The sequence below is a fragment of the Thalassophryne amazonica genome, chromosome 6, assembly GCF_902500255.1.
Source record: "Thalassophryne amazonica chromosome 6, fThaAma1.1, whole genome shotgun sequence".
In the NCBI taxonomy this organism is placed as follows: Eukaryota; Metazoa; Chordata; class Actinopteri; order Batrachoidiformes; family Batrachoididae; genus Thalassophryne; species Thalassophryne amazonica.
Window position 1 is genome coordinate 17,228,554 of NC_047108.1, and position 23,609 is coordinate 17,252,162.

A 23,609-nucleotide genomic window follows, 5' to 3' on the forward strand; every position below is an offset into this window, starting at 1 on the left:
TGTCACCTGGAGGAAATTCAAATCAATCAATCAAAAGAACAAATCAATGGTGTAGTGCACACTTGAACATCTACTCAACCCTCAGGCCATCAGTTCACTGACTGACCGCGACGGTTCATCAGACCACCGAAAAACACCTGAAATGTACGGAGGAAGAAAGATTTCCTTCAGCCCTAATTAAATTAGGGCTGAAAAATGCACGTTACATTATGTGACGAACATAGAAAGCCAGTTTAAAAAATAAACACACAGCACGTTGTTGTGAACACAGAGCAAAAACTTGCGGTGCATTTTGTGAACATAGAGCACTAACTCATGGCGCACTTTATTAGTGAAGATCGCAAACACGTAGCACGCATTGTTCAAGAACACAAACTTGCAGTGCATTTTGTTAATGAAGAGCACAAACACATGCTGTGCTTTGTAAACAAAGTGCACAAACTCATGGTCCACTTTGTTAGTGAAGGGCGAAAATTCACGATGCACATTGTTCGAGAAGAACACAAACTTGCGGTGCATTTTGTTCACGAAGATCACAACTTGTGGCGCACTTTGTTAGCAAAGAGCACAAATTTGCTGCGCTCTTTGATAATGCAAAGCACTAACTCAGCCCGCTTTGTTAACAAAGAGCACAAACTCGAGGTGCGCATTGTTAAAGAAGAACACAAACTTGCGATGGGTTTTGTTCACGATCACAACTTGCGGCACACTTTGCTAGCGAAGAGCACAAATTTGCACCGCTCTTTGTTAATGCAGAGCACAAACTCACAGCCCATTTGATACAAGCAGCATAAACTCGAGGTGCATATTGTTAAAGAACACAAACTTGCAGCACGCTTCATTAGCAGAGAACACAAACTGCCATGATTTCTTTCTCGTATATGAACACAGCCCTGCGTTCTCTGCAGTTTGAAAAATGTTTGATGGTATGTTGATGAAACATAAGCAGTTTATGTGGAACACAAAGAATAATCACTAATTCAGGAAAGTGGAGGGAAATTATTATTCCTCTTTTCCTACATTCTCTCCATCCGGTCTGTGAGTGTGCACCTAGTGCTCTCTCTCTCTCTATATATATATATATAGATAGATAGATAGATGTGTGTGCCTAGATTTAATGTTTTATTCCAAAACATTAAATCTAGGCTTGCATCTCAGCTGTTCCTTCTGGCAAATTGTTCATCATGAAGCTGTATAACTGGTGATACGAAATGCAAAACATGCACTGTGCACAATTTCTACAATCACAGCCACAGAAGCCTGTAACTTCTTCTGAGTTGTCTGGGTGTCTTGGTGGCTTTCCTCACTCTCCTCCTTTTTGTACAGTCACTCAGTTTTTGAGAACTGTCTACTCCACACAGATTTACCACAGAGTGCCAAACTGTTTGTATTTCTTCATTACTGATGGAAATAAAGTTCAAGACATATTCAGTGACTTGGAAATGTTCATGTATCCATCCCCTGACTTGTCTGAAGAAAACTGGCAATTAAACTGATTATTTACAGGTATTATACCAAAGGGTCTGATTACTTATGCAACCCATCATCTTGGCTTTTATGTTTTTAATTAACGGACATCAAGTTGTAGAGATTTACTTTGAGTCTGAGTCTAAGGGTGATCATTTTAGAAATTTTTGTATTGAGAAGCCTGGTTTACTTTTTGTATTTGAAATGCCATAAATAAATTAAAAACATGAAATACCAAGGGGCTGAATACTTTTGCAAGCCACTGTGTGTGTGTGTGTGTGTGTAATATATACAGTGAGGAAAATAAGTATTTGAACATCCTGCAATTTTGCAAGTTCTCCCACTTAGAAATCATGGAGGGGTCTGAAATTTTCATCTTAGGCGCATGTCCACTGTGAGAGACATAATCTAAAAAAAAAAAAAAAATCCGGAAATCACAATGTATGATTTTTTTAATAATTTATTTGTATGTTACTGCTGCAAATAAGTATTTGAACACCTGTGAAATCAATGTTATTATCTGGTACAGTAGCCTTTGTTTGCAATTACAGAGGTCAAACGTTTCCTGTAACTCTTGACCAAGTTTTCACACACTGCAGCAGGGATTTTGTTCCACTCCTCCATACAGATCTTCTCCAAATCTTTCAGGTTTGGAGTTTCAGCTCCCTCCAAAGATTTTCTATTGAGTTCAGGTCTGGAGACTGGCCAGGCCACTCCAGGACCTTGAAATGCTTCTTATGGAGCCCCTCCTTAGTTGCCCTGGCTGTGTGTTTGGGGTCATTGTCATGCTGGAAGACCCAGCCATGACCCATCTTCAATGCTCTTACTGAGGGAAGGAGGTTGTTTGCCAAAATCTTGCAATACATGACCCCATCCATCCTCCCTTCAATACGGTGCAGTCGTCCTGTCCCCTTTGCAGAAGAGCACCCCCAGAGTATGTTTTCACCCCCATGCTTCACTGTTTGGATGGTTTTCTTGGGGTTGTTCTCATCCTCTAAACATGGTAAGTGGAGTTGATTCCAAAAAACTCTATTCTGGTCCCATCTGACCACATGACCTTCTCCCATGCCTCCTCTGGATCATTCAGATGGTCACTGGTGAACTTCAAACGGGCCTGCACATGTGCTGGCTTGAGCAGGGGGACCTTGCTGCCCTGCAGGATTTTAAACCATGACAGCATCATGTGTTACTAATGTAATCTTTGTGACTGTGGTCCCAGCTCTCTTCAGGTCATTGACCAGGTCCTCCTGTATAGTTCTGAGCTTTCTCAGAATCATCCTTACCCCACAAAGTCAGATCTTGCATGGAATCCCAGACCGAGGGAGATTGACAGTCATCTTGTGTTTCTTCCACTTTCTAATAAATAATCATAACAGTTGTCTTCTACCAAGCTGCTTGTCTGTTGTCCTGTAGTCCATCCCAGCCTTGTGCAGGTCTACAGTTTTGTCCCTGGCGTCCTTAGACACATACTCGGACTGATAATCTGTGATTTTGGGCATTTGCCCGGTGGGCCGCTGGACGTTTTCACGTGCGTGGGCCGGCCTTCCCATATTTATAGAGATTATGAAATACAGCGTTCTCAAACCGCGCGCTGTTGTCAACACGAGGAAAGTCCGTGATCGGTGAAGCTACAGCATTTAATCGGCGCAGCTGCAGAACCACTTCCTGAATTTGTGTCAAAATAAAAGTTCTGTATTGTTTCATACACGGCACAGTCTTATTCTAGGTTTCAGTTTTGTTTCCGTTTGATCACACAACGGTGACTTACATCGAGCACAATGATTGACATGACCAACAGCCAATGACAATTGGAGAAGCATACAAGGTGGCCAATCAGATTGCAGGAAGAGCAGGCGGCCGCTCCCGCCCCTGCAGTGTTGCCAGATGTACGATAATTATCGTATTTGTACGATAGTTTTACCCTCTGTACGATCAATAATGGGAAAAAATCCAAAATGTACGATAATTTCAGTTGGTTGCCCAAACACGCATCTCTCTCTGACACCCAAGAATCATTTTGCAGGCGTTGCACTCAGGCGGCATCAAAGACACACCACACACAGGGCTGCTGCTGGCTTTGGCCGCCCGGGACAACGTCATTTGAAAGCCCGCCCCCTCTCATACAAAGTAATGAGTTCCCATCCAATCTGTGCCGTGACAGGAAGATTCCCCAACCAACACCTTTTTTTTCGAAACTTTATTTCAACAAATGCAATAACAAATGAACAAAACACAAGAGCAAAGAGATATACAAGAAAAATAAAAAAAAAGTTAAAGTTCCTTATGGAGGTGTCAACATTTTTTCTGTGTTGAACAAAATCTGCACAAGTGGCCATGGCAACGGATGACGACAGCGACCTCGAGGTTGAATTCGACTCTTTCTAGTCTGGTAATTAACACGTTTGTGTACCTTCACAGAAAAAAAAATCTTTCTAGTAGTGCGTTCTAGTTTCCCCATTACTATGATTACTGTTTAAAAATGTGACATAAAATTCTTTGGAAATAAAAAAAAAAAAAAAAACGCTAAAATAGCTACGTTTTATGCGTTTTGTTTGTGTACGATAATTTCTCCCAAAATACGATAATTTTGAGGTTTTGGTACGATAGTTTCATATTTCACATCTGGCAACACTGCGCCCCTGTGAATGGACTGATTCCTCGGCGCCCGGACTTCTCTCCCTGCTGCTCTAATTTATTCCCGAATGTTGCTCCTGGTGTGGAAACGAGGGTGAAAATTTAAGATAAATGAGTGATGTTTTTGTTTGTTTTAGGGGGTCAAAGCTGTGATCTTTATTGGGACAGCAGACCATTTATAATGGTAATAGGGGAGGCGGGGGCTGTTTGTAACTGTTCAAAGCTGCAGCCATGCTGGCATTTTGATTTCACTGTACACGTTATGAGGATCAGTTCACACAAGTTAAATATTCTTTGGAGTATTCCACACTCTAAAACAAATTATTTGCTCAGTTTAAAAACAAAACAAAACCCTAAAATAGCAATTTGCATGTTTTTTAAAGAAATTCTAACTCAGCCACTGAGTACACACAAGACACTTATAGTCAGACAAACCCAAGTTTAGCAACGCATTTAATTAAGTGGTTTTGTATACTTAATTTGCTTTGTCCTCTACATTGTTAATTAATTTTAACCAATTTAATTTAAAGGTTTTGCTGTTATTAGTTAGTCAAGTTATTTAAGTTTTTCAAGCTTCTTTTTTGCCTCCATTCCACTCATTAATGTTCATGCAAAATATTACCTTCATTTTCTCTCATTCTCTCTCTCTCTCTCACACACACACACACACACACACACACACACACACACACACACACACACACACACACACACACACACACACACACACACACACACACACACACTTTGGAGACACAAAAGCTTTTTTCCACCTGTGTGCTTTTGCTTCCATTTTGTACTATGATCAAGGTGAAATGACAGTGAAAGTGTGTGTTTAGGTGTGTGTTCATGGTGTTTAGGTGTATAGTATTTGTTCATTGGGGGTTTGGTATGGACGGGTGGGTGTGCGTGTTTGGGGGGTGGATTCATCGGGCCAATAGTGGGCTGGTCCAGAGTAAAAATGCCAGGGCAGAAATTTGTTCCCAGTCCGACCCTGCTTAGACAGCTCTTTGGTCTTGGCTATGGTGGACAGGTTGGAGTGTGATTGATTGTGTGAACAGGTATCTTTTATACAGGTAACAAGTTCAAACAGGTGCAATTAATACAGGTAAAGAGTGCAGAATAAGAGGGCTTCTTAAAGAAAATTAACAGGTCTGTGTGAGCCAGAATTCTTGCTGGTTGGTAGGTGTTCAAATACTTATTTGCAGCAGTAACATACAAATAAATTATTTAAAAAAATCATACATTGTGATTTCCGGATATTTTTAGATTATGTCTCTCACAGTGGACGTGCTAAGATGAAAATTTCAGACCCCTCCATGATTTCTAAGTGGGAGAACTTGCAAATGGTGTACTTCCACGTTTTATGTTAAAGTATTATTCCAAAATGGATTAAATTAACTTTTTCCCTCAAAATTCTACTCACAGCACCCCATAATGACAACCTGACAAAAACTTTTTTTTTGTGCAAATGTATTAAAACTAATAAAAACTAAGAAATCACTTGTACATAAGTATGAGGGCTGTCAATAAAGTATAGGTCCTTTTTATTTTTTTCAAATACTATATGGATTTCATTCATATGTTTTTACGTCAGACATGCTTGAACCCTCGTGCGCATGCGTGGGTTTTCCACGCCTGTCGGTGACGTCATTCACCTGTGAGCACTTCTTGTGGGAGGAGTCGTCCAGCCCCTCGTCGGAATTCCTTTGTCTGAGAAGTTGCTTAGAGACTGGCGCTTTGTTTGATCAAAATTTTTTCTAAACCTGTGAGACACATTGAAGTGGACACGGTTCGAAAAATTAAGCTGGTTTTCGGTGAAAATTTTAACGGCTGATGAGAGATTTTGAGGTGATACTGTCGCTTTAAGGACTTCCCACAGAGCAAGACGTCGCACAGCGGTCCCAGGAGCCGTCGTCAGCCTGTTTCAAGATGAAAACCTCCACATTTCAAGCTCTATTGATCCAGGACGTCGTGAGAGAACAGAGAAGTTTCAGAAGAAGTCGGTTTCAGCATTTTATCCGGATATTCCACTGTTAAAGGAGATTTTTTTAATGAAAGACGAGCGGACGGGTCCGCGCGTCGGGACGCAGCTGGCGCGGTGCGGCGGCACAGGAAAAACACCTCCGTGTTGATAACCATTTGTAAAATCCAGGCGGCTTTTGATGGCTTTCAGTGGAGTGAGTATATGAGAAATTGTTTAACAGCTGGACATGTTCCAACTTGTCCTTAAGGCTTCCAACAGAGGTGTTTTTCCTGTGGCGGAGCGTCGCGGCGGCTGCGAGCCGACACTGCAATCCGCCCGCACGTCTTTCATTAAAAAAATCTCCTTTAACAGTGGAATATCCGGATAAAATGCTGAAACCAACTTCTTCTGAAACTTCTCTGTTCTCTCACGACGTCCTGGATCAATAGAGCCTGAAATGTGGAGGTTTTCAGCTTGAAACAGGCTGACGACGGCGCCTGAGAGCGCTGCACAACGTCTCGCACCGTGGGAAGTCCTTAAAGCGACAGTATCACCTCAAAATCTGTCATCAGCCGTTAAAATTTTCAACGAAAACCAGCTTAATTTTTCGAGCCATGTCCACTTCGATGTGTCTCACAGGTTTAGAAAAAATTTTGATCAAACAAAGCGCCAGTCTCTCAGCAACTTCTCAGACAAAGGAATTCCGACGACGGACTGGACGACTCCTCCCACAAGGAGTGCTCACAGGCGAATGACGTCACCGACAGGCGTGGAAAAACTCACGCATGCGCACGAGGGTTCAAGCATGTCTGACGTAAAAACATATGAATGAAATCCATATAGATTTTGAAAAAAATAAAAAGGACCTATACTTTGTTGACAGACCTCGTATTCACAGTTTTTGCTCAATACTTTGTTGATGCTCCTTCGGCAGCAATTACAGCCTCAAGTCTTCTTGAATATGATGCCACATATCTTTGGACAGTTTGGCCCATTCCTCTTTGCAGCACCTCTCAAGCTCCATCAGGCATGGACAAGCCATCTAGTGTACCGGATAACGCCCGGTGACACGCATTTTTAGGCCAGCTGTCATAATTTAAGCAAAAAAGTATATTATAAATCATTTTTATCGACCGTGACGGCCCATTGGTTGATTTTCTTGACGGACATTGGGCTAATCCAATTAAATCTCTCAGCCATCCTCAGCCCACTCCTGAATAAACCACAAAGTGCAAGGCAAGTGCAGAAAAGCTGCAAGAAAAGAGCCTACAAGTGGACACAGCAAAATGTGTCATACTTACTGATATGTTTGCTGTTACCACGACAATTTCGACGGCTACTGTCAACCCGGTAAGAAGTAGCTGAAATGTTTATGGGGACATTTCATTTAGAGGGACGTTTCATTTAGGGGTGGTGTGTGTGTGTGTGTGTGTGTTTTCAGATAACACTATGAGTAGACTTGGTGTCCAACTTACAGGGTTTTCGTAAAGTTACAGTTTGCAGGTGTTACCTTCTAGTTATTCTCCATCCATCCATCCATCCATCCATCCATCCATCCATTTTCTTCCACTTTATCTGGAGTCGGGTTATGGGGGCAGCAGCTCAAGCAAAGCCGCCCAGACCTCCCGATCCACACACACCTCCCCCAGCTCCTCCGGGGGAACCCCGAGGCGTTCCTAAGCCAGCCCAGAGACGTAGTCCGTCCAGCGTGTCCTGGGTCTTCCCCAGGGCCTCCTCCCAATGTGACGTGCCCGGAACACCTGTCCAGCGAGGCGTCCGGGGGGCATCTGGAAAAGATGCCTGAGCCACCTCACCTGGCTCCTTTCGACGTGGAGGAGCAGCGGCTCGACTCCGAGCTCCTCCCGAGTGACCGAGCTTCTCACCCTATCTCTAAGGGAGCACCCAGCCATCCTGCGGAGGAAACTCATGTCGGCCGCTTGTACTTGCGATCTCATGACCATAGGTGAGGGTCGGAATGTAGATCGATCAGTAAATCGAAAGCTTTGCCCCCCTGCTCAGCTCTCTCTTCACCACGACGGTCCAATACAGTGACCGCATCACTTCAGACGCTGCACCGATCCGTCTGTTGATCTCACACTCCATCCGTCCCTCGCTTGTGAACAAGACCACGAGATACTTCAACTCCTCCACTTGAGGCTGCAGTGCTCGGATGCAAACCGCCCCAGTGCACGCTGAAGGTCCTGATTTGACGAAGCCAACAGAACCACATTGTCAGCAGACAGCAGAGATGAGATTCTGTGTTTCCCAAACCGGACCCCCTCTACAACCTGGCTGCGCCTAGAAATTCTGTCCATAAAGGTAATGAACAGAACCGGTGACAAAGGGCAGCCCTGGCGGAGGCCAACATGCACTGGAAACAGGTTTGACTTACTACCGGCAATGTGAACTAAGCTCCTGCTGCAGTTGTACAGGGACTGAATAGCCCTTAACAAAGGACCCCGGACCCCGTAGTCCCGGAGCACCCCCCACAGGGTGTCCCGAGGATCACAGTCGAACGCCTTCTCCAGATCCACAAAGCACATGTGGACTGGTTGGGCGAACTCCCATGAACCCTCCAGCACCCGATGAAGGGTGTAGAGCTGGTCCAGTGTGCCGTGACCAGGACGAAAACCACATTGCTCCTCCTGAATCCAAGGTTCGACTATCGGTCGAATTCTCCTCTCCAGTAGTCTGGAATAGACCTTACTGGGGATGCTGAGGAGTGTGATCCCCCTATAGTTGGAACACACCCTCCGGTCCCCCTTCTTAAACAGAGGGACCACCACCCTGGTCTGCCAATCCAGAGGCACTGTCCCTGACTGCCACGCAGTCTTGCAGAGGTGTATCAGCCAAGACAGTCCCACAACATCCAGAGACTTAAGGTACTCAGGACAGATTTCATCCACCTCAGGAGCCTTGCCACTGAGGAGCTTTCTGACCATCTCGGTGACTTTGGCCTGGGTAATGGATGAGTCCGCCTCTGAGTCCCCAGTCTCTGCTTCCTCTTCGGAAGACTTGACAATGGGATTGAGGAGATCCTCGAAGTATTCCTTCCACCCCCCGACAACATCCCCAGTCAGGGTCAACAGCTCGCTACCCGCACCATAGACAGTGCTGGTAGAGAGCTGCTTCCGCCTCCTGAGGTGTTGGACGGTTTGCCAGAATTTCTTCAAGGCCAACTGATAGTCCTTCTCCATGGCCTCCCCAAACTCCTCCCAGACCCGGGTTTTTGCCTCTGCGAATGCACGGGCTGCAGCACGCTTGGCCTGCCGGTACCTGTCAGCTGCCTCCGGGGTCCTACTTACCAACAAAGACAATTAGGACTCCTCCTTCAGCTTGATGGCATCCCTTACTTCCAGCGTCCACCACCGGGTTCGGGGATTGCCACTGCGACAGGCACCAGAGACCTTGCGACCACAGCTACGAGCGGCCGCATCGACAATGGAGGTGGAGAACATGGTCCACTCGGACTCCATGTCTCCAACCTCCCCCGGGATCTAGGAGAAGCTCTCCCAGAGGTGGGAGTTGAAGACCTCGCTGACACAGGGTTCCGCCAGTCATTCCCAGCAGACCCTCACGATACGTTTAGGCCTGTCAGGTCTGACCGGCTTCCTCCTGTCCCAGCGGATCCATCTCACTACCAGGTGGTGATCGGTCGACAGCTCAGCCCCTCTCTTCACCCGAGTGTCCGAGACACGTGGCCGAAGGTCAGATGATACAACTACAAAGTTGATCATCGACCTTCGGCTCAGGGTGTCCTGGTGCCACATGCACTTATGGACACGCTTGTGCTCGAACATGGTGTTCGTGATGGCCAAACTGACTAGCACAGACGTCCAACAACTGAACACCACTTGGGTTCAGATCGAGGAGGCCGTGCTTCCCGATCACCCCCTCCAGGTCTCACTGTCGCCACCCACATGGGCGTTGAAATCCCCCAGGAGAACAATGGAGTCCCCAGTCAGAGCACTATCAAGTACCCCTCCCAGGGACTCCAAGAAGGTCGGGTACTCTGCACTGCTGCTCGGCCCGTAGGCCGAGACAACAGTGAGAGACCTGTCCCCAACCCGAAGGCGTAGGGACGTGACCCTCTCGTTCACCGGGGTGAACTCCAACACATGACGACTGAGCTGGGGAGCAATAAGCAATGCTACCCCAGCTCTCTGCCTCTCCCCATGGGCAACGCCAGAAAAGTGGAGCGTCCAGCCTCTCTCCAGGAGTTGGGTACCAGAGCCCAAGCTGTGCGTAGAGGTGAGCCCAACTATCGCTAGTCGGTATCTCTCAACCTCCCGTACAAGCTCAGGCTGCTCCCCCCCAGCGAGGTGACGTTCCACGTCCCAACAACCAGGGGCTGTGAGCGTGGACCGGGCCGCCGGGCCACCCGCCCTCGACTGCCACCCAATCTTCTCTGCACCCGACCCCCATGGCCCCCTCTGCAGGTGGTGAACCCACAGGAGGATAGTTATTCTCGTCATATAATATTAGTGAAGCATTTCTTTGCTGAAATAGATTATTTTTCATTGGCAGGTAACCAGAGAAATAACACTTGTGATATTAATGTTCCTCTCTAGTCAAGCCAGACTGTTGAAATAGAAGTGGAGAAGTCAAATGGAGATCAGGCACCTTCAGACTATTTTAGCCGACCTCATTCCACAAAGAGGCAGGAATTCCTTAAATTTCACCCACAACAGGATGCCACAAACCCTGTCGTCCAGAGAGTTGTCACTAGAACAGATGACACGGCGTGGAAATGGCTGACTTATTGTGGCCAATTCCACGCTTTTTTTTTTTGTTTTGTTTGTGTTGCTTTTCGCAAGCTCAATGATCCACGTACTTTGATTAGAGGCCTGACAGACTGGAAGCATGTGCATCAAAGACTAGAAGAGCATGAGAGAGGCATGGCACATAGTGTGCTGAGGCATATTTTTTGAACTGCTCCAGAGCAAAGATTGGTCACCTAGGGGAGGTGATGGTCTAGTGGTTAAGGTGTGTTGGGCTTGAGTCCAGAAGATCATGGGTTCAAATCCCCGCCTGACTGGAAAATCACTAAGGGCCCTTGGGTAAGGCCTTTAATCCCCTATTGCTCCCGGTGTGTAGTGAGCGCCTTGTATGGCAGCACCCTCACATCGGGGTGAATGTGAGGCATAATTGTAAAGCGCTTTGAGCGTCTGATGCAGATGCAAAAGCGCTATATAAATGCAGTCCATTTACCATTTACCTCCTTGAGAGAAAACAGCTGACACTAAAAACACTGAAAAGACGTCCCCAGCAGTGTTTCTTTGACATCCACTTTCACTTCAAGATGGCAGTTGTGACACTGTGGCCACCTCTCCCATGTTGAAAGTGTCTGTGCGTACAGAAAGAGCGTATCAATTTTTTAACATGGTTAGTCTCTTCCATGTAGGCTTCTGTGCTTTATTTTAATTTCTGAAATAACACAATGTGCACATATACGCTTTGGTAGGTTGTGAGCCTTAGCATATCATATAAATAATCATAGTGGGCCACCATGGCTAAAAATGCCATGGACATTTTTTGGTCCCAGTCCAGGTTGGATGTGGAGCCTTAGTACACAGCCATTTTCAGATCTCTCCAGAGATGTTCAGTCGGATTCAGGTCTGGGCTCTGGCTGGGCCACTGAAGGACATTCAGAGTTTCCCTGAAGCCACTCCTTTGATATCTTGACTGTGTGCTTAGGGTCATTGTCCTCCTGAAAGATGAACTGTCGCCCCAGTCTGAGGTCAAGAGCACTCTGGAGCAGATTTTCAACCAGGATGTCTCTGTACATTGCTGCATTTATCTTCCCCTCAATCCTGACTAGTCTCCCAGTTCCTGCTGCTGAAAAACATCCCCACAGCATGATGCTGCCACCACCATGCTTCATTTTAGGGATGGTGCCTTGTTTCCTCCAAACATGATGCCAAAGAGTTCAATCTTTGTCTCATCAGACCAGAGAATTTTGTTTCTCCTGGTCTGAGAGTCCTTCAGGTGCCTTTTGTCAAACTCCAGGCGGGCTGCCATGTGCCTTTTACTAAGGAGTGACTTCTGTCTGGCCACACTACCATACAGGCCTGATTGGTGGATTGCTGCAGAGATGGTTGTCCTTCTGTAATGTTCTCTCTCCACAGAGGAATATTAGAGCTCTGACAGAGTGACCACCAGGTTCTTGGTCACCTCCCTGACTAAGGCCCTTCTCCCACGATCGCTCAGTTTAGACGGGCGGCCAGCTCTAGGAAGAGTCCTGGTGGATCTGAACTTCTCCCATTTATGGATGATGGAGGCCACTGTGCTCATTGGGACCTTCAATGCAACAGAAATGTTTCTGTACCCTTCCCCAGATTTGTGCCTCCAGACAATCCTGTCTCTGAGGTCTACAGACAAGTCCTCTGACTTCATGATTGGTTTGTGCTTTGACTGTCAACTGCGGGACCTTATATGTAGCCAGGTGTCTTTCCAAATCACGTCCGATCAACTGAATTTACCCCAGTTGGACTCCAGTTAAGCTGTACAAACATCTCAAGGATTAACAGTGGAAAGAGGATGCACCTGAGATCAATTATGAGCTCCATGGCAAAGACTGTGAATATTTATGGACATGTGATTTCTTAGCAGTAGTTTTTTTTTAATATAAATTTGCAAAAATCACATTGTCATTATGGGGTATTGTGTGTAGAATTGTGAGGGAAAAAAAATATTTTATCCATTTTGGAATAAGGCTGTAACATAAAATGTGGAAAACATGAAGCACTGTGTGTGTGTGTATGAATGTAACAATTCTGGAAATTAAAAATTAACAGCAGAGGCAAATTCGTCTCCATTTACATTTTGTGTTTGTTGTGTCTAATGTGATTATTTATAGTATTAATCTGCATTTTAGTTTTGTTTCACTTGTACCTTTACTTTTGTGATTTGAAATAAACTGCCAGTTTGAAATTTGTGAAGTACTTTTTTTGTGGTGTTCCTGCAGTTTATTATTTATGCAAAAATAAATAAATAAGTAAAAAAAAAAAAATCTAAGTGATAAAATTTATAAAACACCAAAAACTATTGTGATTAAAAAGTATAAGACATTTGTTGAAAGCGATAATTTTTTTTAAATTAAAATCCATGAGAAAAAATAAAATTCAAAACATCAAATTCACGCATAAAAAAACAACAAATGTACTAAAAATGATTTTAAACCTTTTTAAAGTTCTTGTTTATAGTTCCGTTACAGTTTACACAATGTTATTAACCTTATTTTATCTTTTTAACTTTGACAAATTGTGTCATTCCATATTTACACAGTGAAGATAAAACTTTTATAACTTACTGGAGCAGAAACCCATGACCTGCTGATGACCTCTTGCTCTCTTCCTGATGTCCCGGCTCCGTGCGCGCTCCCCTCCGGCTCCGTGCACACTCCTCTCTGACACCTTGTGCTCCTCTCCTGCTCTGTGCACACTCCTCTCTGACACCTTGTGCTCCTCTCTGTCTCCGTGCACGCTCCCCTCCGGCTCTGTTCCTGGTGACTGTCAGATGTGAAGTTTCGAGACCGCGGCTCCAGCCACTAATCCGTTTCTCTCTCACTCCCCCCTCCTCACCCATTTATTTATTTTAATTGCGTCTCAATTATGGCCCCTCCCCCTCAGCGACATCATTTGATCAGCAGCATTTAAAATCGGTTTCTCCAAACAGAACCAAACAGAAGTGAAGCTCACAGACTAAAACGTCTCTGACTGCTTCCTTCATGGCTGTTGAAATGCTAATGCAGCATTTATGACAGAATAAAACATAATGCCAACAAAGACTAATGAGAAATACACTTTTTTAAAATTATGATCTTTATGACGATTTATATTCTCAAGATGTTAAACATTTACAATTTAATGTTTTTTGGCATCAATAATAAACTGAGGTAGAATGGAAACAAGCACATACCACCATACCCGGTGTCGCCGACCGAATGCCCCCCACCCCCTAAAAATGGGTCCACCCTTCCTTCACTGTGCATGTGTCTGACTCTCTTCACCCAAAGTGATCAAATGGATTAATGTGATTATTAACCATCAGATGACAAAGTAAAACCTTTCAAATCTTTCTAAAGTCAGTTTGAAACAGAAACGAGGCTGTTTTAAGCAGAAACGAGGCAATAATTGGTGAATCGCTACTGACATAACGTAGGCGCCACAGCATGCCAGACTGCAGTGGCACTCTGATTGCTTCCTCTGTCTTTTATGATGAAATAATGCTGAATTTATGTGGAAATGATTGTTGCACAAAAGCTTCAGATATCTGTCGCTGAGATAGATGATGACTGGAGTGCAGTTTGAAGCAGAAACGATGCGATAATCCGTGAACTGCGGGTGATGCTCAGAAATGTTGCATGTTAAGTGAAGGCTGGGCAGACTGATTTTTAGGGGGGAACCGTTCAGTCAGCGACACCGGGTCCCCGCTGGCCGACAGATCCAAGTCTTGAAAATGGAAACTGATGAAACTCCATTCAAGCCGCATACAGGTTCAACCCCACCTGCTCCTAATTTCCAACGTAATATTATTCCGTGTAACAATTCCAGACGTCCAGTGGGTGGCACACGACTGTATGGTACTTTAAATAAGATAAGTAAGGTTGTTCATCTTGATCTGGTGTATCAAAGGTAACCAAACTTTAATCCATTTATTGTCCTTATTCCCCCTTGTTAATCCAGCAAGTTGCCAGATAGTGCAATAGATAGGCAAAATGACTAAAGCATGACATTTAGTACACATATTCTAAATTAAAGTTTATTTTCTGATGTGGAGGCATCCTGGAGCTGACCTCTAATGACCAACAGGGGTCAATGAAGAATTACACAGGGGTAAAAATATAATAAATGTGTCCCAATCACATTGAAAGGTATACCATATTATTTGTCTGATCATAATGATTCTAAAAAGTTATAGTTTAGACTATCTATGATGGAATGTTCTGGAGTTATGGGGTAAAAACAGCAAAAATGGTGACAAAGGTCAATTTCAGTTTGTACAGGGGTCAAAAGTTAAAGTTGCTCCAATTTTGGCAAAAAGTGATGCAAATTATTGTCTGAGCTAGCGGGATTAATAAATGGAATAGTTTTAATGTGTTGAATGTTTGGTCCAAAGTAAAGGTCAAACAAGGTGAACATCCATTGGATTCTATGACATGTGACATATGTTAACCTGTAACGTGATAACTAAACATAACACATGGTGCAAACTATTCCTTTTTCAAACTCTATTAACTCAACCAGTAATTTGCATACATTTTTACCAAAATTGGAGCAACTTTAAATAGTGACCCCCTGTACAAACTGAAACTGACATTTGTCACCATTCTTGCTGTTTTTACTCCAGAACATTAGTCACAGATAGTCCTAACTATACCTTTTTGGATAATTATGACAAATTATATGGTGTACCTCTCAACACGACTCAAGATGTTTCAATTGTGACCCCTGTGTAATTCTTCATAAGAGGTCGGCTTCAGGATGCCTCCACATCTGAAAATAAACACGACTTAATTTAGAATATGTGTGACAAATTTGGTGCTTTAGTCACAAAATGAACAGTTGTTATGGAAATTTTAGCTAAACTGCACCACTAAGATGAAAGCATTTTTTTTTTTAATCTGGAGGGGGTGAAGTTTCACAGGGCTGCACACACAGGGAGCAAAAACAGTGAGAGCCACAACAGCCATCTGACGCCATCTTTTGGACAAAACCATGAAGTGAGGCAATTGTTTTATTTTTTGTTTTGTTTTTTTATTTAAATTTATTTATATTTTAACTGGATTTGTGTGTTAGGATTGCATATTTATTTAAAAATAGTTTGACAGTCTTGTTAGCCAATCAGCTGCTGACACTTCCCTGTGCTGAGTCTGAGTGGTCCTCGTGTAGTCGGGCTCTTTTGCTCTGGCTCCCCGTGGAGCCGTGCAGCTCTTCTGATTGGTCAACATCTCTGAAGCCGTCGGCGGTGAGCCGGTATTGGACAGTGGCGCCCGCATGCACTGGTGATTTTAAGATGGATGCCAGCCTGCACTCTCCTGACCAGTGGAGGAGGAGTCTCTGTGTGGAGGTGTGGCCCCAGCTCTCCCCGAGGGCAGGGACAACCTGAGATTGGCCGTTCTGCAGCTTGGTGGTCATCTGGTTGGTTATCACCACAGCAATGTTTTGTTTGGTCGCCATAGCGATGAGTTGCTGTGCAAGGCCACAGAGGAGGCGGGTCCTCTGTGATAGATCATCAAAGTTCTGACGGAACAGGAAAGCAACGCTGTCAATCACCAGGAGGCGGATGTTTGGATGCTGTGACAGGAAGTCTGGCAACAGGTGGACCTCTGCAAGCAGCTCCACATAGTCATGGCAACGCACCTGGGCCAAAAATGGAACCAATCACCATCAGCGGTCCAATCGTCAGCTACATGCTAACACTTCTATGACATCATCTTTACATAATTTCAAGTTTATGCAGCTTTAATACATAACAAAAAGCTTCTTATTACAGTTTTATCACTAATTATCGATACTGTAATAACCAACTGGCCGCTCTGTGTGTGTGTGTGTGTGTGGGGGGGGGGGGGGGGGGGAGCTGACATCTGCTGTTTGGTATGCTTATGCATTTTGGGTCAAGGATGAAAGCTGCAAAAATGGAAAGTTGATAGGACAAGTATTTTTTGGAGAAATTAGCCTTTTTAACTAACCAGTAAACAATGGACATTGCTGCAATGCACCATGGGATTTGAAGGTTTTAAATGTTATTAAGGTTCATGTTTGTTTAACAGTATTGTTAGTGTTACCGATATATTGTTTTTGTAGTTCAATTGGTTTAGTCAGTTTAGTTATGTCATGTTGCTGTTACCAGTGCATTGTATTTGATGTCTTCTACCACATCTCTGTTTCTGCCTGTCTGAAATTAGAAGCATCTGCTTGCAGCAGAATGCAGAAAAGACAAAAAAACTCTCTCTGCGTGTGTGTAACTTTGATCACGGAAAAACTGTGGAGAGCTGACATTTACCATTTGGTACGCTTATGTATTTTGGATCAAGGATGAATGCCGCCAAAACAACATGGATAGGACTAATATTTTTGGAGAAGCTACTGATATTAACTAACACTGAACAATGGACGTTGCTAACTACATTCTGGACTCACACACCATTCCAGCTGGGAGCGGGAAGTCATCTTTAAAGTAAAAGCGTGAGTGCGTGTGTGCATGTGTGATGTTATTTAGGAAGTTCAATGTAAGTACATAATATAATTGTAAATATGTTAAAAATACATGGATGATGCAAGAAAGTGAAAACACTTATTTCCATTGTGGTCCATTTAAAAATCAAATAATATAGAAGTAATAATAAAATAATATAATAATCGTGTGTACGTACATGATATCAAGAACCTAAAAAATGTATAACTACATTAAGAGTAAATTAACATTAAAAAATTACATAATTAAACAGGAAATAAAAGGGTTGAGTTTTTCCAAAAACTGGTGAGGTCTAAGATTCTAAAAACATTGTGCACTCACACAACATTCCAACTCATTATAGAAACTGCATAATTTATTACCACCCTTGAAAAATGGGATGATATAACAGAAAATAAATCATGTGAGAAAGCGTGTAATGATTTAATATTAATTTTAAAAAATATTTTATTAAAATACATAAAGACAAAAAAAAAAAAAAAACAAGGTTTGCCGTGGTTCAATAGTGAACTCTGGGAATTTATGAAGAAAAGAGATGCCTCACTTAAAAAGTTTATCAAAACTAGATTAACCTCCGATCAATTAATATATCGAAGTCTGAGAAACAAGGTCACAACATTACTTAGAAAAGCAAAGGCAACAGCTAAAACAGCTAAAACCTACAGCTAAAAACAGATGATAGTACCAAAAATGATGATGCAACACTAGCAATGTTTTTCAATGAATATTTTATTAACTCTGTTCAGAGACTGGCTCAGTTGTTTCCAGCACCTTGCTCTCTCCACCCTCCAGTCTGTGATGTATCTGCCTTTAGTTTGACACCTGTTAATGATGCAAAGGTGGAAAGGCTTATTGGGCAACTCAATAATAGCAAAGCAAAAGATCTGTATGGCTTAGATAATGCCTTTCTAAAAACAAACAAGGAAAGTCTAACACCAGTGTTGACTAAATTAATTAATCAGTCTACTAGAGATGTTATCTTTCCTGATGTACTAAAAACTGGTATTGTCACGCCAATACATAAGTCAAACTAGAGGTCAGTAATTACCGGCCTATCACCATCCACCCTGCCATCTCCAAAGTGTATGAAAAGGTAGTAGCAGAGCAAATAATCACACACATTGAAACCAAATTTCTTTTAAATCATTTTCAATTTGGTTTCAGAAAAAAATACTCAGAGACAGCTTGCTCCTACTTCCTTGAAGAAATTAAAACAAATTTAGATCATGGAGGTGTAGTGGGAGCTGTGTTTCTGGACCTGCAAAAGGCTTTCGATACTGTTTCTCACAGTGTCTTAATAAGGAAATTATCAAATTTTGAACTGTCTAGTCAGACAATAAATTGGATTGCATCATACCTAAGTGGCAGGAAACAATGTGTTCGAGTAAATCACACATTGTCCCCTTTAACAGACTGCACTATGGGAGTTCCGCAGGGTTCCATTTTAGGGCCGCTGCTTTTTAGTTTGTACATTAATGATCTTCCGTCGGTGTGTGACATTAACATAATTATGTATGCGGACGATACTGTCCTGTTTAGTCATGGAAAGAACATGACAGAAGTGGCCACAAAATTAACAGGAGAATTGAAAAAGGTTGCTGCTTGGCTACAAAATTGCTGTCTCACATTAAATGTTGACAAAACGGTTGCAATGTACTTTACAAACAGACAAAAACCTAAATCAACCAGACATCCATATAAATGGGAAAAAAATTAAAAATGTAAACAACTTCACCTACTTGGGCGTTATCCTTGACCCAACCTTGACTTTTAAAAGTCATGTCAAGAAATTGTGTAATTCTTTAAAATTGAATCTGACAAATTTTAGGTACATTCAAGGATCTCTTACTATTGAGGCATCTCATATGTATTTAAATTCTATGATTCTCTCACACCTTCTGTATTGCTTGACTAGTTGGTCGCAGGCCAGTAAATCAGTCCTAAAGCCACCTGAATCAATGTTCAAAAGGGCAATAAAAATTCATGATAGGAAATCCAGACAATATCATCATTGTCTTATTCTTTTTAAGTATGATTTTCTAAATTTTGACAATCTAATAATACATGCAAATATCTGTCTACTCTTTAAAATCATCTACGATATGGCTGCTCCTCCCCTAAGTAGGTTTGTCACATTGTGCTCAGAAAGAACAACTCGAGCTACAAGGGCGACCTCTAGAGGAGAGTACAGCATTGCTAAATGTAGGACCTTTTTTGCCAAATCTGCCTTTTCTGTTGTTGCCTCTAGTCAGTGGAATATCTTACCAAACGACATAATGAAATGTACAACTTTTCCAACATTTGCACAGCTGACAAAGAAATGGCTTTTATCAAAGCAATTTTGCACCCACCACTGATGAATGTATGTGTATGAGAGTGTGTGCACGTGAGACCACAGAGTGCAGGTGTCTGAAAAATATGATTTGTATATATGATGTATGTATGTGCCTATGTGTGAGAGTATAGCCTGAAGATGTTTGAAAAGTGTGACTATATGTATGTGTGTGTATATATATATATATATATATATATATATATATATATATATATGAGTGTGAACAAAGTGGTATCTTTTGTATATGTCTTTGAATTGATAAAATGTTGAAAGTTTTTATGAATGGTATATTTGAGGGGTGAGGTATGATATGTTTACAGTATGAATAGTCTTTGTGCTAAATGGATTTTCTTTTCACTTACAAACTCTGTCACTTATAGTTAGACATCAACCTGTCCAGGGATTACAGGTGGAAATTAGTATTTTTGCTATAATCTGGCACAATGCATCTTTCCTGTTTTTTTAGGTCAATGTATTATTGTGCACTGTCCCTGAGAAATAAAATCATACCATGTCAGATACCTATTTTATAAACACTACCCAATCTAGAGCCCGTGGATCCCCACAGGTTACATGCTAGTAACGTTTATTGTTGTTTTTTTATTTTTATGGCAGAGATAATGTTTTAGAGCCCTGATATGAGCAAAGTTTAAACTTTATATCACTAACATCCTGCCAGAATTGTATTACTTCAGATCACAAAACAGTTCCATGTATCACTGGCATATCATTTTTTAATATTATTCTCAGATCTTACTTGTATTACTTTGACATTTAAAAAACAATGCTGATGTAACATCCATCCATCCATCCATCCATCTTCTACCTCTTAGTCCAATTAAGGGTCGCGGGGGGCTGGAGCCTATCCCAGCAGTCATAGGGCGTGAGGCGGGGTACACCCAGGACAGGACGCCAGTCTGTCGCAGGGCCACAAATAGACAAACAAACAGACACACCCACACGCACACCTAAGAACAATTTTAAAGATCCCAATCCACCTAACCCGCATGTCTTTGGATGTGGGAGGAAACCGGAGCACCCGGAGGAAACCCACACAAACACGGGGAGAACATGCAAACTCCACACAGAAAGGCCACGGGAATTGAACCCATGAGCTTCTCGCTGTGAGGCAACAGTGCTAACCACTAATCCACTGTGCTGCCCGCTGATGTAACATTTTAGGTAAAATATTGTATTTGACTGGTATTTTTTCTGTAATTAAAACTGATCAGTAATTTTGCAATACTTGACTGATCGGTATTTTAGCAATATCAAGATGCTTTACAGATTAGTATTTTTTGTAATAACATGTTATTTTATTGATCAGTATTTTCAGAATGTATTGTCTGGGTGGCTGGTCACATTCTGGATGTGGAGGTCCTGGGCTGGTGTGGTTACACGTGGTCTATGGTTGTGAGGCTGGTTGGATGCACTGCCAAATTCAAACGCCTTTGGAGACGGCTTATGTTAGAGAAATGAACATTCAATTCACAGGCAACAGCTCTAGAGGACATCCCTTCAGTCAGCATGTCAACTGAACCCTCCCTCAAAACTTGTGACATTGTGCTGTGTTATAAAACTGAACGTTTCAGAGTGGCCTTTTATTGTGGCCAGCCTAAGGCACACCTGTGCCATCAACATGCTGTCTAATCAGCATCTTGATATGCCACACCTGTAAGGTGGGATGGATTATCTGAGCAAAGGAGAAGTGCTCACTAACACAGATTAAGTCAGATTTGTCAACAACATTTGAGAGAAATATGTCTTTTGTGTATATAGAAAATGTTTCTGGATCTTTAAGCTCAGCTCAAGAAAAACAGGAGCAAAAACAAAAGTGTTGCATTTATATTTTCATTCAGTGTCCTTTACTGATCAGCATTTTTATAATATAAAATTTGATTGATCAGTATTATATTTCTGAAATATTGTGATAAAGACAATGTAGGGGTAGTGGCCAAGTGGTTGGTGTGCTTGGGTTCAGTGCGGCAGGTCCCAGTTCAAACACCATCCCTGCCACATTTCTCCATATAACGTGGAGTTGTATCAGGAAGGGCATCCACCTTGGATCTGCTGTGGCAACTCTGAGTGCAAACAAGGGAGCAGCCGAAGGGTCTTACTATTGTGACAGCGACACTCTTCAGATACTCTGAGTATTTGAACTAACATCTGACATTTTACTGATTTGGGGTTTTATTACATTTCAGCATCAATTCTTTGCTCAAACTCTTGTCACCATGGCGATATTTCTACATACCAAGAACAGGTTGGACAGGATGGTGTCCACAGTGAAGGTCGTCATGGCAGCGAGCTGTTCCTCATCCTCAGCCAACAGGGAGCAGTGGTGTACGGCGGCAGCTGCGAGGTCAACGGCTCTCTGGAGCACGAAGCTTCCCTCTGTGTCGATAAAAACCGCCTGAGCACCAAGGCCGCCAAAACACTCGGGGATCTGAACATCTACCGCCACCTGCAGACTACAAGGAGAAAGCAAAATCACAGATTGTCCAAACCAACCAAAACTTTTTTCAAAGCTTCCAAACTGATTAAAGCCTCACCATAGTTGCGTTTTTCCAACTCCTGGTATTCCACAGATTTCTGTGATTTTCCCAACAGGAAGTCCTCCTCCAAGTGCAGCATCCAGCGCTGAGGAGAATGTTACAATGCTCCTTAGCTCCTCCTCCTTATGCAGGAGCTCCAACGCTGTCATTGACCGTCTTTCGTCTACATTCCTCCTCACAGCCTGCAGAACCTCCAGCGCCTCCTGCTGGGACAGACCAGCTTCTGCAGCAGAAGCCACCAAAATAGTAAGAAATCTAATTCAAAATTGAAAAAGGGTGTCAGATTGTCAACCCTCATATCCACCGCCAACACACGACCTTCACATCATGACTCCTTACAGGTTGGGAAGCACAGGTGCAAACAGAGTAAAATTCAGAGATGAAGTTACATGTGGTTAAAAGTTACGAAACACTGAAAAACTTCTCAGAACTGAAGAAAAAAGTAAATACATTTCCACAGCCGTTTAAATCCTGGTTTAAACGTTAAAATTGGTCTTGAACAGACTTAATTCATATGTAAATAGATTTTAACATTTTAAAAGCTTGTTCCAGTTGCAAAACTGTCAAAAACAGTGAAATAAACATTTAAACAGTTTAAAATATTTTCCATTTTTTCCACATTAAAACAAGAGCAAAAACGGTGACGGGTTTAAATTAAAACGGTTTTAAATTGATATTATGTATTGGTCGATCGTTTGTTTTGGGATTGATTAACCGAGTGATCATCGTTTTCAGAGGGGGTGTGAACGGAGTCGGTTTCTGATCCAGATCGGTCACCTTTGCTGAGCTGAAGCGGTTGGAGGTGCAATAGGTCGGCCGTGGACTGGAATCCAGCTCGAGTCACTTTCACCTTCACATCGGGACACAAACACAAGCTGGAAACAGGTCTCTGCATGCTAACGACATGCTAACAGCTAGCCTTAGCACATGACAACACGTCACGTCAGTCACGTGACCGCCAAAGGTGTTTTTTTTTTTTAAACAAACTTTATTGGAATTTACAACAAACATGAAATTTACAAACAGAAGGCCTAAAAGTAGAAAATGGGGTACGGAAGAAGGAAAAAAAAAAAAAAAAAAAAAAACAAGCACGGAAGAAAAGCACTCCGCCGCTCAGAAAAACTCCTTCTTCTCCACTCCTGTGACCTCCGACAGCATGGCATGAACCCCACCTGGTGGACCTGTGAGAGTAGCTCATCACTTTTATCTACACACAGTTACCCACAGTAATTTAACAAGTAATTATGGATAATTAAACAAATAAATGTTAGGATATCACACAGGTCATGTGATCAATTGACTAAAAATCAGTGTAGAATCATAGTACTCCACTGGCTGTATGAGATACACCTCTTGTTTTTGCATTTTAAATCTGTTCATACTTTTAATTAATTTTTATATGTAAATATTAGCTTTTTAGGTCAATGGCTTCCAGGTCATGTGATCAGTTGAC

At 42.6% G+C, this 23,609-nt stretch overlaps 1 protein-coding gene across 1 annotated transcript; it reads right to left on the reverse strand.

Moving 5' to 3' along the window:
- Positions 1-15,737: 15,737 nt before the first annotated feature.
- rad51c (RAD51 paralog C) lies at positions 15,738-23,070 on the reverse strand. Its single transcript, XM_034171817.1, has 4 exons — positions 22,934-23,070; positions 22,154-22,379; positions 21,856-22,072; positions 15,738-16,431 (listed from the first exon to the last, which is right to left on the reverse strand). The coding sequence occupies exons 1-4, from the start codon at positions 23,049-23,051 to the stop codon at positions 15,913-15,915; spliced, it is 1,080 nt and encodes a 359-aa protein (XP_034027708.1). The 5' UTR covers positions 23,052-23,070; the 3' UTR covers positions 15,738-15,912.
- Positions 23,071-23,609: the final 539 nt, after the last annotated feature.

Excerpts from the sequence above, each read along its gene's own strand:
- rad51c (XM_034171817.1), bottom strand. The coding sequence starts at position 23,051 with ATGCAGAGACCTGTTTCCAGCTTGTGTTTGTGTCCCGATGTGAAGGTG. Across the intron at positions 22,380-22,933 it reads ACCGCTTCAGCTCAGCAAAG|AAGCTGGTCTGTCCCAGCAG; the intron begins GTGACCGATCTG and ends CTTCTGCTGCAG. Across the intron at positions 16,432-21,855 it reads TCCTGTCCAACCTGTTCTTG|GTGCGTTGCCATGACTATGT; the intron begins GTATGTAGAAAT and ends TTTTTGGCCCAG.